Source organism: Scomber scombrus, chromosome 23 (genome assembly GCF_963691925.1).
Source record: "Scomber scombrus chromosome 23, fScoSco1.1, whole genome shotgun sequence".
NCBI classification, from domain to species: Eukaryota; Metazoa; Chordata; class Actinopteri; order Scombriformes; family Scombridae; genus Scomber; species Scomber scombrus.
In genome coordinates, this window is record NC_084992.1 from 14,414,241 (window position 1) to 14,431,211 (window position 16,971).

Sequence of the window (16,971 nt, forward strand, 5' to 3'; positions counted from 1 at the left end):
TTTCCTATTGAGGTAGATAAGAATAATATGAATACTACTGCCAGAAAATGGTTAGCTTAGCCTAGCATAAAGGCTGGTAGCATGGGGAAACAGCTAGCTTTTCTCTGTCCTCAGACTTAAAAAAAAAAGAAAAGAAAAAAGAAAGCCTAACGGCACCTCTACAGCTCATGTGTTAGAACCTTATTTCTCATTTGTTTAATCCGTACAAACCCATCAAACCATTAAGAATTCATAGCTGGTTGCCTGGTAACATCATGGCGACGAAAAGACTCCAGGAACTCACTTCTCCCTTCCAAGACGTTTTCCCAACATAACCCTTCTAAAAACCACATGTTGTTGTTGTTACTCTTCAGTTTTACAATGGATTAAACAAACAAGATGTAATGTTTTAATTAGTGGCTTGGTATGTGTCAGTTGATGGATTTTGTTGCCTTTGGACAAAGCAATGTTCATAGTTGTTTCCCCCCCTGCTTCCAGTCTTTATCCATCTTCTCATTTAACTGCCTGCAAGACACCGAATAAACATGTTTTTTTCAAAAGGTATTCATTTAAATAATTGCTAGGAGACGCTTAAACCATCCCTTGTATGGGTTGTTGTCCATGTTCACATGTTGGTTAATTTTATGTCCTCGTTAATACTAAATGTGCGTAGGAAACCATTCTAAATGTCATGGCTTTATGTATAATTATCTCTGTATTCACAAAGTTAATGATATAACACAACTCTTTGCCTTTGCACACTTTCCTCTACCAACAACTGAAGATATTTCTCACAGTCTCTCTCCTATTTGTTATATCTGTTATACTCATTCTGTCTCTCTACCGGCTCTCCTTCCTCACTACCTCTGCACAGTTTGAGCAGAACCACTGACTTGCTCAATCTCATCTCTGCCACGCTCATGTCTCATGTCTTTTTGCAGAGGACCAGCTACCCCCTGGTTTTCCCACCATAGACATGGGCCCACAGTTAAAAGTGGTGGAGCGAACACGCACTGCCACCATGCTCTGTGCCGCCAGTGGCAACCCCGACCCAGACATCTCCTGGTTCAAAGACTTCCTCCCTGTCAACACCACCAACAACAATGGACGAATTAAACAGCTCAGATCAGGTAGGTTTCCTCTGCTGAAAACTTAATCACAAAACAGGGAGACTTCTTTCTTGTTCCACTCTTATCTGATCTGCTCCCCCTGTCGTCTCCTCTGTTCTTTCATCCTCTTCTTCCTCCCATAATTTAACTTCTCATTTGGCTTTTAATTTTTTAGGTAATGGCATTGTTTCTACTATTTCCTGTCTTCTACTCTCTGTACGCCCCGGTGTGTGTCGTTTGTATGTGTGTCTCCCTTTGTCTTTCAGTGTTGTCATGGGCTGTTGGGATTGTTCCCCTTCTGTGTTTGCTGGCTTCTGCCCTAACTTCTGCCCTCATTGCTCACTGCTGTGACTTTTTACAATTAATTATTTTGCTGTTTAATATTGATTTCCTTTCTGCTGCATTGGTGCAGTATTTTTTTATTCCTTTGGATCCATTCTCTTCATTTCTTGTCTTTTTCTTAATAATTACTATTCAACATTCGGCTTCATTCAGAATCTGCAAAGGACTACACGTAATTTTCAACAATCTGGTTAAAATGGGACAAAAGCAAATTATTCATCGTTCTGTGTTTTTTGAAATTTTACTATCGAAAGAGGGATCCTTAAACCTCCTCTGAAGCCAATATTTGCTTGGAAAGATTTTTTTTTCTTAGATCTAAATAAAGCATTATGGACACTAATTAGCCACAGTAGTGTGTATAGCAGCTTTTCCCTTACCCCCTTGATTCTTTGAATTTACAGCCCCTGCTTTAATGTGTAGATGCCAGCTTTGTTTTGATTTGCCTGTGACATACCCTAATATACCCATTCACCTGAATATCCCAATTTTGATTTTGATATTTTAACAAAAGATAGTATTATTATTATTTTCAAAAAAAATGTTACATAAATCATAAAAAGCTTGCAGCTTTATGTGCCAGCTAATGGCGCTACCTTAGCACCACTACTTGTAGATTTGAAGTCTTGTATGTTTGACCACCTGTCTTCACAGATTTTCACAGCTGTCCTTTGTTAAATCGTCTTGCTAACCTTACTTCCTTGCTGACTTGTTTTCAACAGAACTGTGTAGCATTAACCCTTATTTCTAATGTGCGACTTTGATTCACGTAGAGTTGATTTAACGAAACCTTGTTAACTAAACTTACTTAAAGCATATAATCACATTCTTACGCTGTCTTTCTTCTCTCTATATTTTTAAATCTACAGAATCCTTTGGTAAGTGCTTAGCTCTAAAGCACACATCACCCCCCACTAATTTCCATGTTTCCAACAACTATTAAAATGCATGGCATGCATTTTACTAACAGATAGTTTAGTTGAGGGCTACTACTAGAGGCACACACACTTCCCTCACCCCACGGTGTTAAAGTGTCCTACCACTGCCAGCTGTAGTATCACTTTTAGCTAAAGATTGTAATCACCAAACCTTAGCGTAGTATTGTCATATACTGACCTGAATAATGACCTGTCCTCACCTGTATGTTACTCACTCACTGACCCACCACTTACTCACTTACTTAATGTTTTAACACCAGCACCATAGGTATGGAAATATCAAGTTTAGGGAGGTGATCAGGTCAAGCGAAGGGATTTCAAGGCTCTTAAACAAGTCTGCTCTCACTCTCATATACAAAGTCCTCAAAGTCTTTCCCTTCAGTAGATGGTCTTCAGAAGCCATTGCCACTTCCAAAATGGCACCTCCCCGTGGTACATCAATATACAAGTTCTTCTCTCTGACCTATGCTTTTTCTATGATCAATCCTGTCTTTTTTGCCAGTAGAGTACAGAAAATTCTTATTCTCTTTCTCTCTCTTTTCTCTCTCCTCTAGTACCTTTATTTACGTACCCTGTTAAATCTAATTTGATTCTTCTTCCAAAGCCCCCAGCCTCTATCTACTCGTACTAATGCTTCTTCTTTCTAATCTTATTTGCATTCATATTATCCACCCAGGTGGTACACCAATAAGAGGTAAGAGTGCTGAATTGACGTTCACAGAATGAAAGTAATACAAATTCATTCTTGCTGTCAACCCATCCATTCACTTGAATCACCTCCATTTTTGTCCTGTTTACCAAGTCCAAATCCCATTACGTTCATACGGACCCTCCTTCTTATTTGTCCTGTTTCGTTGACTTAATTTGTATTTCATTTTTTTTGTCTATGCTTTATTTCCTCCTTTGTATTCTGGTTTCAAGAGCCTGTTTAGCTCAGTTGTGATATGCTTGCCCTGGCTCAAATAAGCATATCCAATGACAATTATTTTTTAAACTATTTTTTTCCGTTCATTTTTGTTTTCTTTTTGGCCATAGCGAATCATGTGTCCCTCTTTTTGTCCAACTAAAACAACCAAGCATTTTTCCCCCTTAGCTGTTCTTGTTCAGCACTAAAAATATGCACAGATGCTGTGGAATCACGCAGGCATGCTGAAGACAACATTGCCTCTCCTCTGCTTTTTTCTCCCAAAGAATTCTTTCTATCTTTGCAAACTATTTTTTTTCCATTTCTTCTATTTGCTTTCCTCTCCTGTACCTCTACAAAAAAAGCCCAAACAACCACTTTTTTGATAAAGTTTCTACGGTGCTTTTTTTCTCTTTCACCTATTTTTCTTACTTTTCTTGGGTTTGGAGACTATTTTACTTTTTGACTTTTTTTCTTCAGGGTTTGGGGAAGGCAAACAGTAGAGTCTCGCGAGGACCTGATTGGCTCATTTTTGCCGTGTGACATGGAGCTGGAGAGTTGTTGATGCATAAAGCCATTTTTCCCTGGTCATGTGACACCACACTGCTGATCCCATTGGTGGATTTTTATGGGTGTCTTTTGTAGCTTTCACAAGCTAAAGCAGTGGTTGGTTACTTTCTTGTCGGCTCAGGCTGATATTTTGAATTTTGTCTTCTAATACAATTGCATTTTATTTTTCAGCTAAGGGTTGTCAGAAGGTTGTAAGTTGTGCCGACATACATTTCTTGCCAAGATTTGCATGTCAAAACTTTTGTTACAGAGGGTTATATGTTGGTTTTGCCTTACATGATACTTCAATTAATATTTTTCCACATATGTGAGCAGCATTTTTCAACTTTTTGTATGCGCTGCAATTTTTTTGAAAATAACTTCACCTAGATGAAGTCCAAATTATTATGTCAGGAGACCAATACACTTGATTTGTGATTGAATATGCTAAAAATCATACCTAAATTTCTTTCTTTCAATTGTCCTCCCTTGTTATGCTGCTTTCTTATACTGTAAACCTCTTTTGTTTGATCCATGTTTCCCTGAAGCAGTATCACTCATCCCCATATTGACCAGTCCAGTGACATGTTGTATATTGAAGGGCTTGTCCCTATTCCTCAAAGTGATATAACATTTTTTGACATTGGCGCTAGGATGAGTGTCTTTTGAGACCCTGAAGCCTAATATGTAATCGGGCTTTTTTTCTAAAGAAAGTTATGAAAAAAGGTAAACGTAGCAAAAGAATACTTAGGTGCTTTTATTTTCTTTTACTTTGGTTGACAATGTGTTATTTTTCTTGTCCCTCATTGTTATTTTAGGCCTCTTAAAAGAAACAGTATATTTGTACTGCAATGTCCTACATGATTATCATTGGCAGCAATCCTTAACCCCCCGTATAGTAGGATAACACAGTCTCTATTTTGCCTCAACCAGTGGATCAGACTGTGGGGGATAAAAATTTAAATGATAGAGCTTAAAGTAATACATACAAAAATGTAGGATTCCATTCATGCAGTTTATTGGATATGGAGTAATTTTCCTAACAACTTTTCCTCAAACTGTCCAACTACTGAGGCTTGAGAGGACAAAGCAAAACTAGAAATGAAGGGGGCCTGACGTTGGCCTCTCTCAAGTCAAACGAGATCTTTTTCTTTTTCATTTTGCTTGTGAACTTTGATGCGAATGACACAATTTTAACCAAACGCACTCCGCTGCCTCGTCTGTTATTCCCAACCAGGAGCCCTCCAGATAGAGCAGAGCGAAGAGTCTGACCAGGGGAAGTATGAATGTGTGGCGACCAACAACGATGGAACCCGCTACTCTGCCCCAGCCAATCTATATGTCAGAGGTAGGAAACGTGTTAAAAACACTGGCAAACCTCTATCAAACATTCTAATAACCTTTTCTTTAAAATTCATGACCAATCTTTAAATCAGCCAATTAAGTCGGCAGGGGTCATATCCTGTGAGGCTATTGTAAGTATGCATTGTTTTAGTTTTTGGGTTCTTTTTTTTTTTGCACTTAACTTACCTGCACTGATTGAACCTACGGTATCTACTCTGTTATGTGTTTCTGGTCCTTTCCGTTGATTTTCCTGAGTCTAACACCAATGACAAGACTGCTTGCTGTGTTTATCTACTAATTGCCTTTCAAACCTGACTGTCGAAGGGGGACAGGGTGGACGGCCCTCCCCTATCAATCCTGACTCTTTTCCTAGCAGTGTACAAATCCTTTCTGGCCTTTTTTTTTTCTCCCTTTTGATCAACATTTGAAGGACACGTTTAAGCTCACTACTTATGTTACTGAAATAATGAAATGTTAAAAAAAAAAAAAAAATTCAGATTAAAAACTGGCATACACCATATTAAAAATATAAAGTATTTGTTTATTGTACTCCACTAAATTAGTGTGTAAAATACACTTTTTGATTGCTACACATTGTTATAAAAATATATAGTCATAATGATTTTAGCCTATGGTATCAAGTATTTTGCAGGTGGAATAGCAGCATTGGTTTGCTTTTGGTAATTTTTTTCAGTGGCTCTGATGTTTCATCCTTCACGGTCGAAATATTTTGTGCATTTATGCAACTGTATTTACTGCTTCTCACTTTTTATTTGAATACAGCAGTACATGTTTAACACAGTTTCAAAAATTAAACCCAATGTTACTATTGTCTTAATTAAATACTACATAATTAAATTTATTTAAGGGAATTGATTTATTTTATCTCTGTATTTCTATGTACTTTTTTTAATACATATTTGATGTTCAGTCCTATGGCTAGCTTTTGTAATCATAAATTAACATCAAATTATTATATAAAAATTGCAAGAAAGTAAAATGCATTAATTTAAATTATAAATGTAAGATAGCCACATGGCTGGGAAACTATATATAAATATTCTTTCTGATTTTAAATGTTTGCACCCTAATAGGTGAGACTGTTGCTTTGTAACCCAGGTGCCAGGGAGATACAAGGGGCTCCCTGCACCACTCACACAGAAAGTCCTTCGAATTGTTTAACTAGCATCTGAACACCTGAAACATGGCCTTTTTACTCTCTGTGTTTCCCTTGTTTTTCTCCTTTCCTTATTTCATTTTGTTCTGCATCAATATCCCTACATCCCTCAGAGCTCCGAGAAGGTTGGTGTGTTTTTACTTTTTGATCACAACACAAAACAGAAACAATAAGTTCATTTGTTTGCCACCAAAAGTCACATCGTAAAGAAATTCAAGTCAAGATACAAATGCATTACCATGGCCTTTTCACATGTTCCTCCGGTTTTTTTTTAGATTTTATTTCAATTTATGTTTATACATCTATTCATATCGTTTCTATCCTTGTCGCACATTCAATGTTCATGTTCCCATTGAGAATGCCCCTCCTTGTCAGAATGCTTGACTGTCCAAAAGGTGATGCATGTTTGCATCTTTGAGGTGGGGTGGTAGGGACAATATTTGCATCTGTCCGAGGGTCTATTTGCATGGTCTCATTTTAATGCTTGAGCTAGTCATCCCCTTTCCCCCAGCCCTTACCCCTGCCCTTCTCCTGTCAGTGTTCCTGCTTGGCTTCTCTGACGATACACGACACAGCAGGTCGGATGAAAGTAGAATTTAAAAAAAGATTTTATAAATAATAAAATATGGATTTAAATAATAATAATAATAATAATAATATTAATAATAATAATAATAATAATAATAATAATAATAATAATAATAATAATAATAACAATAAAATGATGGTGAGCAGGAACAATTCACTTGATTTCTTTGAGCCCCTGTAATTACTGCATATACTTCTGTTTTGCGGCATGGATGCGGGGCTGCTTCACATGAGCATTTTGCCTCCGTACAGCCATTTAAACAACACTAAACTCCAATTTTCCCTGTGGTGCTCTCTCCATTTGAAGTTTCTCAGAGATAAAAAAATATGTTAACGCAAAATCCATCCTTTGTCGTAATTGGCACTAAAGTCAAGCACCAAGCTGTAAAAACAACCTTGCCCTCAGAGATTACACACTTCCTCTGACGGGGATGTTTGCGCAGGAAGTCATGAAAGAATGATGCATTTAGAGGGTTATCCACAAGACTTGACAAATGTAATGATATTCAAATGAGCAGGATAATATTATGTATGTGGGGAGCGTGATTCAATTGGATATTAATTAAATATTGAGTGAGAGAAACATTGTATTTAATAATGCAAGCAGTTCCCCTAGATTCCCTCTCTGGAGAGCTGCAGTCTGCTCAACAGAATGAGCTTTGTGAATTTGTAGCAGGCATCAGGAAGCTCACACCTATGCTCAATAAAGCAAATACCTACACAAATAACTAGTATAGAGTCCCAGGAACTATTAAGAAGGGGATTACAAAGCAGGGTCAATTAACGGGCAATGAATGCAAGTGTTCAGACTTTTAAAAATGATATAATCCTGCACAATTTTCAAGGCTCACTAAAGAATTTAATGAGTAATATAACCCAAGCGGAAACCATAAGCAGTAACACTGACTTTTATAATAATATCTGGAAGTTCCTGTCTGTTTCCTTTATGCTTAAACCCCTCAGTTACCCACACCATTTATATGTAATTACTTTTTCTTTTGTACAATTCCTCACCTTTCAAATGAGAGGAAAAAACTAAATATCCACTTCTTTGTTTTGTTCTTTCCATTTATTTACCTTTTGTTCTAAAATATTGTTGCTTTATTCCAAGTCTCTCCATGTGTTTCTTATTCTCCCAGGACCTTAAGCTTGCACTAGCTAAATTTACACTCTCTCCGACTATCTCTTCCTTTTTTCAACGTGACACCTCCTCTTTCTTCTGACCCTGTTGCTACTTATTGTACCCCCTGCAACCCTCCTCCCCTTGACTCCCTTACATGGTTGCCTCGCAAAGTCCTACATTGTTCTTGTATGCATGACAGACTTTTGCTCCCCTTCAAAAGGCCTTGAAACTGTCCATGTGCATTAAATGTTATGCATTTGAGTTCACTTAAAAATGTACCTTTTATTTTAAAATGTTGCCTTATTTTTTCCTATCTTTGAGAATATTTTTTGGGAGTGTGTATCCACTAGAGCTGTCAAATGATATGCATTTTTAAAAATCCAGATTAATACCCAATTTTCCCTAATTAATCATGATTATTCACAGTAAAATCATACTTTTACATACCAGTTATCTGAAATGTAATGCCAGATTTCAAAATGTTCAATCCCTCATTTAAACTGCACTTCGAAGGTTTAAATACCAGCTGAAATGCATTTGAAGCATCAGTTAATGGTCTTGATTTTGATTTACTCTCAAGCATTGTATAATAATGGCATGTGGGGAGACATGTTAATGCTTTTAAGAGCCAGCATAATTGGTCCTCTTGTGATAAGCTGAAGGCTTCTTTGTCACAAATTGACCTGCATCAAAAATGAATGTGCAGTTTTAGTTTTACCCTTCAAGCCTCTTAAAAAAGTTTACCTTTCATATCCATCTTCATAACATTGTTTACATTAAAAGTAGGCTAGCACAAAATATAGCAGGCTTCTAAACTTGCGTGACTGCACATAAAAGGAACTTCAAGAGGCTTAGCGCTGTTATCTTTTTGCACTCTCTGTTGTAGTCTTTAAAGGGTCAAAAGCCAGAGCAGGGACAGGCATGTTTAATGTGATTTTTAAAAATGAATGCATTTTCACTTTTAAGTTAATGCGAGGTGTTAATGCATTAAATTTGACAGCCCGAGTGTCAACTTTGGAACAAGCCTGAGAAAGTGCAGAAAGCACTATCCCCCCCCTTTGTTGCGTGTGCAACTTCTCATAAGTACTATCTTTGTCTGTGTGATGTGAGAATGTGATGCGGCACATTATCTCACATCAGCTGGAAGTACGCAGCCGAGAAGTTGTTTCTTTGCATACAACTGTGGAGTGCTGTCGACTGTCCAGCACTTTGTGCAGTTATGTTTATCTGTACTGATGGTGATACAGTATTTGTGCATGGTGCTTGTGTTGACGTTAACCCATTTGCCATTAAAGTCTCGGATCAAATGTGTTTAAATGTGTTTTCTTAATGTTTCATCAAACAATCATAAATGGTCTACTATATGTAAAAACTGATTTAATTGTTTAGCTACAAATAAATATTCTGTAACATTTTATTTTGATTTCTATATGTATGTTTTTTTCTTTTCTTTTGGCAACATTTGAGAAGGATCCTGAGCATTTTTCCATCATTTCTGTTGGATTTTCACACCGTGTTTTGTCTTTTTCAGTACGTCGGGTGCCACCAAGATTCTCCATTCCACCCACAGACAATGAAATCATGCCAGGCGGCAGTGTCAATATCACATGTGTGGCAGTAGGTTCTCCCATGCCATATGTCAAGTGGATGCTTGGTGCTGAAGACCTTACACCGGAGGACGACATGCCCATTGGACGGAATGTCTTAGAGCTTACAGACGTCCGACAGTCAGCCAACTACACATGTGTGGCAATGTCAACCCTGGGGGTGATTGAGGCTGTAGCACAGATAACAGTGAAAGGTAAAGTTGCTTCTTATCATTATACTTAGGATTAAAAGACACAAATTTCAGCAGTAGGCTGCAGCATGAAATACATAGTTGGACTTCATAATAGTTCACTTATAGCAATGTTTTCAAAATGTTTTAAAGCTGCTAACATAGTTTGTCCCCCAAAATATGGAAGTTCAACCTCAGCTCTTATAATGAGTCTATAATAAACTTTCTTGCCAAAATGCAGATACCCTAAATCCTTGTATACATAAATGGCCCCATTTAAACCCATTAAAACCACTATTTTTGATCCCATGGACATTAAAGCTTGAACTCATGCCTTCTATTATATCAGGCTTTGAAACTAGAGCCGCTGCTTAAAAATTGTAGGTATTTACTATTTTCCACCAGTCAGCCATTTTCCTGTGTTTGCCCTTTGGGGCAAAGATGTAGGCCAACGTAGCAAATGCATGCTATACAAATTATGTGTGTGTGTGTGTGTGTGTTGATATGGAAAGAGAGTGGTGTGGAGAGAGTGCGGGGGTACAGGTAGAGTGCTGAGCAAAACCTAAAGGTCAGTCCACCTTAAATGAGTCTGGGTCAGGTTGTAATGGGCACCAGGTGTAGGAAGTTTATGCTCCATCACAAAAGGGTATATTTGCTTGCTAACTTCAGGGCTAACTCCCTTCACTTTAATCAGCAGGTGGCATGGCTTGGGTCTTGAGGAGTTGTAGCAGTTATTCATTGATAATAGCCTAGACTGTACACACACTGCACTGCTACATTTACAACTATACTACTAATATTAGGATACAGACCAACCAGTTAGCAGTAAGTAATTGTTTAACTTTTAACCAGCACATGGATGAGGTGCCGCTGATAATGAGAAGGCACACAGCCAAAAGCCGCTTTGCATAACTAGACGCCTGCCATAGCATCCAGGCGACATTATATGTGACAGTAACCGTGTTATGTGAATGTTTACAGGTAGGTGATGTGCAGACCCAGCATGCAGAGTGATCAGTGCTCTGGTGAATGGGTGCAGAGTTAATCAAACCAGTAAAACAGGCAGCGCTCATTGTCAGGAGTCTGTTGTTTGATGAATTAATGATTTGCACCCCTTCACCAGAGCACATCAAAAGTCATAGCATGACGTGTTTGAGTTAATTTGCCTTACTTAATATTGCACGTCCTGCAATGTGACTTTTGCACACACACGTCAAAAGGTCATTGCTAAAATGATATTTTGTGCAGGCATAGTGTGTATAGAGACATTTGTGTGTGTGTATGTGCAACTCGAGATATAGGATTTTTATTGTACTATAGGTCACAATCCCCCCCTCTCTCTCTCACACACCTTCACCTACCCACCAACTCACACAAGCACATGTGGGCCTTCCAACTCCACAGAATATAATACATTATAGCTTCCAGGTGTAGCACTTTTCTGTATATGAATTAGGTTTAGCATTTTTCCCCCACGTTTTGACTCACGTGTCTTTGACGCACAGAGATAAAACGTTAGCTTGACTTTGATATACCAAAGTTCAAAGCCCCTCGATAATTTCTCCTTATCATTATGCCCACACACATGTATCTTCACAGAGGCCCATACACACCCTCACATGCACTCCTTCAAGACAACAAAAACAATGGCATCCTGCAGCTATGCAAAAATGCAGCTGCGGGGAAAACAAACAAAGTAGAGCTTTGTTTGGTTTAGTACATTTGAGACCATGCAGCTGTTGTTGCAGTCAAAACTATAACTTTCATATTTCATACCTGGCAAGATGAAGATATTTCATGGCACAAGAAGCTTTGGAGAAGCTTTCGTCGATAAAAATGGGTGGTATCATCACAAAAACTGCCATTTAAAGAGCTAAAATGCTGAAAATGAAAGAATTTGGATGTGAAAAAATGTAACTGAAAAAAAGAAAAATAATGTTAATATATATAATTTGTGTCTTCTCAGGAAACAAGTCTGATTTTTTAAATCCGCTACTGAACATAAATAATAATTATAATGCTTAAAGTCAATGTTGTGGTTAATCATTGATATAATATTAATATATAATATTTTTGAGCAGTTTTTTATGTAAACAAATTTGTCCTTTAATAACATCAGTGCAACTTTCTTAAAATGAGACACAGGGGCTAGGGCTAGGAAGGAGGGGGTCTGCAAAGCATCGTGATTATTGTTTGGTGTCCTCTGTAGGAATGGTACTTATCTGAGTGTAATCATATCTACACTGCAGCGTACCAGAAAGATATCCTAGGCTGGTGTCGCCATGTGCACGTACACACAAGGGACAGACTCACATACACACACACTCAGCTTTGTTTTTCCTAGACACAACAGAGATATTAGTCACAATATAACAGTCTGGCAGCAACTCCCCCAGAAGCATACTTCAGATGGCATATAAAGACAATCTATTGCCCTGATATCTTTTGCCACGTGCTACGGTGTGGGGAATTAAAGCAATAAATTTACCTGTTAAATTATTAAAGTGATAAACACTGGGAAATCAGAGATTAACGGCAACAGCATTCTCGGCAGCTGAACATAGGATATGCAAAGCCAAATCCCACCACTCTCTAGTTCATATGCAACTTCTTTTTTTTCTTAACAAATGTAAAGTAGAAAAGTATGAAAAAAATATTGGAGAATTCTCAGTGCCCTGAAAAATAAAATAAATCAATTTGATTATAAGTTGCTTGCATGCTGTGTGTAATATTTAGCATTTTTATTAATATTTATGTTATACTTATCACAGCATTGCCCAAGGCTCCTGGTATTCCTGTGGTGACGGAACGCACAGCCACCAGCATAACATTGACGTGGGACTCTGGCAATCCTGAACCAGTGTCTTACTACATCATCCAGCACAAGTCCAAGTACTCGGAGGACACATACAAGGAGATTGATGGCGTAGCCACCACTCGGTACAGTGTGGGAGGCCTCAGCCCGTACTCGGACTATGAGTTTCGGGTGGTGGCGGTCAACAACATTGGGAGAGGGCCACCCAGTGAGAGCATTGAGGCCAAAACAGCTGAGCAGGCACCCAGCACGGCACCAAGGCAGGTCAGAGGTCACATGATGAGCACCACTACAGCTGTCATCCACTGGGATGAACCAGAAGAGGCTAATGGACAGATCATGGGCTATAGAGTCTACTACACATTGGACTCCAACCAGCATGTCAACCTTTGGGAGAAGCAAATTGTTCGGGGGGCTGACTTTGTCACCATCCAGGGCCTCATCCCTAATAAAACCTACTACATCAAGGTTTTGGCATATACCTCAGTAGGTGATGGACCTCTTTCTCCAGACCTTCAGATCATTGCTAAGACAGGAGGTGAGCAAGATTCTGTTTTGACGTTCAAAAATCCAAAATTATTTAGAAATTCGATTGAAATACTTACTGAACAGATTTAAAGTTCACAGACTCCACAATTAAACTTGAAGTGTTACAAACATTTTTGCTGCTACATTTTTTCTGTCGCTGATCCTCATTAGTGGGTTCCAGTTGTTAACCAGAGCTATAAACACAAACATCTTCAGGCTGTCAACAAACACTTCATCTGGTTTGGGAAAATAGTTTGGCATTGGTAAAGTTAACTCATAGGAAAAGAAATACAAATGCCTTGTTGTTTACTTATGAAAAAATAATATTTGTCTTTTTCTATGAATTAACCACGTATTATATCTGCAGTTAGCGGTTTTATATTGGCAAAAATGACTGCGTCTCCTGAAATACAATGTGGCTCTTGTAGCAATAACTCTTCTAGCAAATTGGCATCTGTGGAAGTATGACTGTAAAGATAATGAATAGTGCAAGATGGAGAGAGTAATGAATTTATCTCTTCATTCGTTTTGCAGTTCCCTCCCAACCAACAGACTTCAAAGGAGAAGCCAAATCAGAAACAAGTATTTTACTTTCATGGGTGGCGCCAGCACAGACTGGACAGGAAAATCAAATTACAGGATATGAACTCATGTACAAGAAGAGGGATGACAAAGAGGAGGTAATTACTTTCTGACACTCTGCCATTTTAGTAACCCCTGAAATGAAAAGTAACATGTGAACTACTCTGAATCACACTTTGTTTACACATTTACATAATATCACACATACAGTAGAAGTGAGTTGGTTTCACTCGCAATTATTGTGTAAATCTTATGTATTTAGATGATACTGGACATGCAATATTACATACATATAAATAATGAACAAATTAGCAATTTAGTAGTTTAGTAAGTAAGTATTACAGTAAGTAAATATGAGCATGAATGTCTGCACTATAACATTTTAAGACAATAGCAATATTGGTGTTTCAGTAATAAGGAGTAGTCCAAACAGTATGAGGTTTCTGAAATGTGAAGGGTTACAACTTTTATTACATTTTGGTCAGAAAATTGTAAAAAGACTGGATTGCTTCAGTAGAGTGGAGTTTACCATGTAATTTGTCAATCACAATGAAGTTTACTAAATTGAGTCTCAGACTCATTCTTTTGACGAAATAAACATCTTGTTTCAGTTCTGACAACTGAAATAGATACTTTCTACACTCAAATTATTTTTTATATATCTGAAAGGGTATTGTTCTTGTATTCATCTTTTTTCTCTTTTATTTCTTACTCATTGTTTATATGGTGAAACTTTCTTCCCAGAAACGCATCAGCTTTGAGCCGACAACAACATACCTACTGAAGGACTTGAAGCCTTTCACTACTTATACTTTCCGGCTGGCTGCCCATAGTAAACATGGAGTTGGGGCTTACACCAATGAGATCTCTGCAGAAACTCCACAGACACGTAGGTCTTCTTCCTTATCTGACAGAGTTTAAATTATTTTGGAAAGAAACACATTTTCAAATGCATTCCAGATTTTATGGGTGCTGGAAAACGCGAAAATGACAAAAATGTCAGTAAGGTCCTGAGCACAGATAAAGGGAATAAGACTTTTCTTTAAAGGGCTGATGCATTTGAAAATAGCAACAATGAAAACATTTGAAATAGTAAATAAGTGTTATGAAGTCCACCTGACCATGCAGTATTCACTTTGAAAAGGTTGCATGGACAGCGTATGCAGGCTTTCCTGTGAATTCAGGAGACAAGGCTACAAAAACTATCCCTCTCCATCTTTGGTGTACAAAAACATTCTCAATTTAAATGAATGATAGAACCTTGAATTATTTATATGGCTGCCCATATCTGCTTCACTCAAATGTTTGACTTTTTATAAGTCAGAAGGCATAGTTGGCCTATAAGAAGCCTTGTCTCTTGATGTTGCATGTCAGCCAAAAATTAGACAATAGATATTTTTTTTTAGACTGAGCTTTCTATGTAGCTACTATGCCAGGGACCAATTTTCTGGACATGAAAGGGACTTTCCCATTCTCTTTCCATTCAAGAACCGGCACTGACATTAATTCTCAATTCAAATCCAAATCAAGAAGGTTGTGGAGTAACAACATCATAGAAAGCTCAAAGCAAGTATTGTCTCTGTAGTTAGGGGCATTTCCATCCAGAAGACCTCATATTTATGAAATGGGTAAAAATTGCAAAATTGGATTATGTTGTTTATTGCAAAACTAAACTAAATCCAGTCCATTTGATCTGATTTTCATTACCAGTCAGAAAATTACCCCCACAACACAAGTCAAAAAACCTTTGTATATCTAACATAAATCTGAGGTCTCTGAAAGACAAGGGCAGAGATCAGGTAGGTATAAAAGCTCCAGAGTTCAAACTCTGCCCAGATGTATGTTCTGAGGTAAATTATGAAGTTGATTTAAAAAGTGCATGCCGATGTTATCAGAATCTAATAAATCAGTCATGTCTCCTTGGGAAGTTCTCTGTTGTACAATCAGGCTTTTACCACAAACCAACAGGCTTCGGAAAGGTTGGTGACAAATACAACATTTTTTCTACTTTAAACAAGTTAAAGCATCAACCTTTATGTTTTTGGATTGATGGTAACTGCTTGCCAAATTTAGCTTAGTTATTACTTCATTTAATTTGGAATAGTTTAATTTAGAAAGAAATTCTCAAGTTCTTTCAAAAAATGTTTAAATTGTATTTTTTGTCAGAGTTAAGGAATTACAGGCTTTAGGGAAATACCATATTAGGATATATGAACTTTTGTTTTCTTTTATTATTGTTTGTTTCAATGCGAAGGTATGTTACATATGGCAAAGCTGTCCTTTTTCCAATCAACACCTTTCATTCATAATCAGTGTGTACACTTTTTTGTTGGTCTTTGCCTTTTGTTTTGTCTTTATTTGTGGTGTTTCATTGATTTAAAATACCATGCATTTATCCACAAGTCATTGTGCTTTGTCCTCATTTTTGTGTTATTTTGTTTTTCTTTTCTTTTTTTCCTTTGTTTGGTTACCTCTACCATCATCATCCCAACCGAAACCAAAACCGAAACTACTTAAACACAAAAAAATCCAACTCAATGAACGGCCTGACCAAACAAAAACCAAAACAAATCCTGCACCTGGTCCAAATCCAACTCACCAACCAGAACCCTCAGGCCCACCGCAAGAAGTCAAGTGCTATAGCCCCAGCTCCACCAACATCCTGGTAAGTTGGCGGCCACCAACAATGGAATTACAAAATGGGATCATAACACAATACACCATCCAATACACCGCAACTGAAGGGGAGGATACTACTACACGTCAAATCTCCAGCATCCCTCCGGAAAGCTCCCAGTACCTTTTGGAAAACTTGGACAAATGGACAGAGTACCGTGTGACAGTCACTGCTCATACAGATGTTGGAGCAGGACCAGAGAGCCTGCCACAGCTCATCCGCACAGAGGAGGATGGTATGTGTTGGCTAAAACAAAGCCCAGCTGCAAATCCAGTCTACCCTTCTTAACCTACCCTGTCAAATACTAACAACCTCGCCTTTATCTACAAGTCCCTCTTCTTTTCTTCCCCTCTGCCTGCTTCTAATAAGACTGTCGCCATTTCACACTTTTAGCCCGGTTTTGGACTGTACATTTTTGTGACTGTGACTCGCTTTGTGAAAGCCCCTTTTTGGCTTTTTTCCTCACGCTGCTCAATTTCAACACATGGTATGGTATTTTCAGCTGCAGGCCTCGAACTTCCAGTCCCAACTGTCATTTTTGA

The 16,971-nt window shown here is 37.9% G+C and overlaps 1 protein-coding gene across 2 annotated transcripts in view; it reads left to right on the forward strand.

The window, feature by feature from the left end:
- The window catches only part of LOC134005964 (receptor-type tyrosine-protein phosphatase delta-like), a 135,819-nt gene that overhangs the window by 82,295 nt on the left and 36,553 nt on the right, over window positions 1-16,971 (forward strand). For both annotated transcript variants that reach the window (XM_062445010.1, XM_062445011.1), the window contains exons 5-11: window positions 921-1,109; window positions 5,056-5,166; window positions 9,582-9,851; window positions 12,599-13,180; window positions 13,705-13,850; window positions 14,497-14,641; window positions 16,359-16,664. In XM_062445010.1, the coding sequence (XP_062300994.1) occupies window positions 921-1,109; window positions 5,056-5,166; window positions 9,582-9,851; window positions 12,599-13,180; window positions 13,705-13,850; window positions 14,497-14,641; window positions 16,359-16,664 (1,749 nt within the window). The remainder of the gene's footprint in view (window positions 1-920; window positions 1,110-5,055; window positions 5,167-9,581; window positions 9,852-12,598; window positions 13,181-13,704; window positions 13,851-14,496; window positions 14,642-16,358; window positions 16,665-16,971) is intronic.